Source organism: Penaeus chinensis, chromosome 8, assembly GCF_019202785.1.
Source record: "Penaeus chinensis breed Huanghai No. 1 chromosome 8, ASM1920278v2, whole genome shotgun sequence".
Classification (NCBI taxonomy): domain Eukaryota; kingdom Metazoa; phylum Arthropoda; class Malacostraca; order Decapoda; family Penaeidae; genus Penaeus; species Penaeus chinensis.
Genome location: NC_061826.1, coordinates 38,352,163 through 38,354,662, shown reverse-complemented (window position 1 = coordinate 38,354,662; position 2,500 = coordinate 38,352,163). Strand labels below are relative to the sequence as shown.

The following is a 2,500-nucleotide window of genomic DNA, read 5'->3' as shown; positions in this document are numbered from 1 at the left end:
CTCCACGAAGATGTGCTCGAACTCGTCCATCTCGCTGGTCTCGGAGAACTGTCTGCATCTGGGGTCGTGAGTTATCAGCTGACCATGATAAGGGAACGAGCCGTTAAAAGGGTTAGCTGGCAACCCCTTGTGACTTAACATGATGTTGCTGACTTCCGAGATGCCAGGAAAAAGATACGGTGTGTTAGAGAGGACTTTTGCAACTACGCTGGGATATGTTTCGGTGGTTCGGACAACTTCTCACCCGGTTATTAGTACAACCCCTTATGCTGCTGCGCTAACAATTCTCTAGTACGGCGTGTGAATACTCAGATACATGGGATTATCAAACAACACTGAAGGATGCTACTTCTCTCAAGTTTTCCATCCGATTCTTTCCTCTCGCGCTTCTGAGCCGAATCGTGCAATCCCCTCGCCTTTATATCCCAAACCACAGCCGTGCAATTGCCAATACGTGCAAAAACGAGACCAATTTCAGGGCCGTGCTCCTTGGCCAAAGGGGATACTTCGTTAAATGTTTCCACATCTATCCCGTCTCCTCTAGACACTGGCTGAGTCACGCATTCGTGTATAAGCCTATAGCATGGGAGAAAATACAAGGCAGAATTATCGACGAGGAACAGTGCCAGTTGTGTAACATCAGCTGACGTGGGAGGCGGCGAGAAGAGCGGCACCTGCGTAGAGCCGCGTAGCAACACTGGCTCCCTCTGTCACCTGGGACCTTCGCTGCTCCTACGATGCCGTAATGATGATGACGATGATAATGACGATGACGATGACGATGATGATAATCATAGTAATAATCATTATTAGTATAATCATATTCTTGTTAAATGTTAAAAACAAACAATTTTGTTTTCAGAAAAATATTTATAAAATGTTGATGATGATGACAATAATCATAATAATAATAATAATTATTATTATAATCATATTCTTGTTAAGTATTTAAACAAAACAGATTTCTTATCACATAAATAATATCTACAAAGTGATGATGATGACGATAACATTAATAATAAGTATTATTATTATTATCATCATTATAATCATATTCTTGTTATATATTCAAAACTAAAAATTTTATCACAAAAACAACATTTACAAAATTATGATGATGATAATACTACTACTAATAATACTAATAATAACGTAACAGCAACAACGACAACACTAGTAATAATAACAACATTAATAATTATAACAATAATAACAATAGTAATGATAATTATAGTAATAATAACAACATAACAACAATAATAATAACACCCCCCCCCCCCCGAATTCCGCCCGCGACATGCCGAGTGGGGGGAGGGGGGAGGGGGGGGAGAGGAAGCGAGGGTCGGCGGCCCGCGACACGAGCGTCCTGGTGTTGTTTTGAATATATTGACATTAAGCCTAAGCCTCGCGCATCTCCGGAACTGCTCTTTCGAGATGAAGAAAACAAATATTCCTTTCCCTTACCCTTCCTCTGTTCTCTTCCGTATTCTCTCTCCTCTCCCTCTTCCGCTTTCTCATTTTCCTCTGACTTTCCTTCTCTCTTATTCGGTCTCTCCTTTCTCTCTCTCTCCCTTTTATTTTATCACATTCGGTCCCTCCTTCTCTCTCCCTGTACTTTTCTTCTCGCTCATTCGTCCCCTCTTCGTGTTCTCTCCTCTCCTTCCTTTCTTACCCATTCGCCCCTCCTTATCTTCCTTCTCTCCTTGCTTCCCTCCTATCCACCCCCTCTTCTCTCCCCTCACCTCCCACCCATTCCCTCCTCTTCTCCCTCCCATCCACTCCCTTCCTCCATCCCCTTCCCTCCTATCTGTCCCCTCCTTTCCTCCCTCCCTCTTCCATCCAATACCCCCCCCCCCCTCCGTTCCCATCCCCCTTCTGGATGCACAACTACAAGGCCAAACCCTCCTCCTCTTCCCCCTCCACCTCCCTCCTACCTCCCCCTCCCCCAACCTTTCCTCACCGTTGCCTGCGGACTGTGTGGGGGTCACTCTGGCATCCACACGCTGACGCAACGACGGAATTCCCCGCCGCTATAATTGTGCGACTCGGGTTTGGGAGAGAAAGTTCTAGAGCGAGAAACAGGAAGGAAGGAGAAGGAACGGGAAGGAAGGAGAAGGAACGGGAAGGAAGGAGGAGGCACAGGAAGGAAGGAGAAGGAACAGGAAGGAAGGAGAAGGAACAGGAAGGAAGGAGAAGGAACAGGAAGGAAGGAGAAGGAACGGGAAGGAAAGAGAAGGAACAGGAAGGAAGGAGAAGGAACAGGAAGGAAGGAGAAGGAACAGGAAGGAAGGAGAAGGAACAGGAAGGAAGGAGAAGGAACGGGAAGGAAAGAGAAGGAACAGGAAGGAAGGAGAAGGAACAGGAAGGAAGGAGAAGGAACAGGAAGGAAGGAGAAGGAACAGGAAGGAAGGAGAAGGAACAGGAAGGAAGGAGAAGGAAAAGGAAGGAAGGAGGAGGCACAGGAAGGAAGGAGAAGGAACAGGAAGGAAGGAGAAGGAAC

The 2,500-nt window shown here is 46.0% G+C and overlaps 1 protein-coding gene across 4 annotated transcripts in view; it reads right to left on the bottom strand.

Annotated features, from left to right (window-relative positions):
- LOC125027914 (cytosolic purine 5'-nucleotidase-like) overlaps nt 1–2,500 on the bottom strand; it is a 72,819-nt gene that overhangs the window by 20,560 nt on the left and 49,759 nt on the right. Inside the window, exon 1 of one of the 4 annotated variants that reach the window (XM_047617051.1) lies at nt 1–409. This exon is cut by the window's left edge and continues 50 nt beyond it. The exons of the other annotated variants lie outside the window; for them this stretch is intronic. Coding sequence (XP_047473007.1) covers nt 1–141 — 141 coding nt within the window. The 5' untranslated portion in view covers nt 142–409. Of the gene's footprint in view, nt 410–2,500 lie in introns of those variants that run through there. 4 annotated transcript variants of the gene reach the window in all.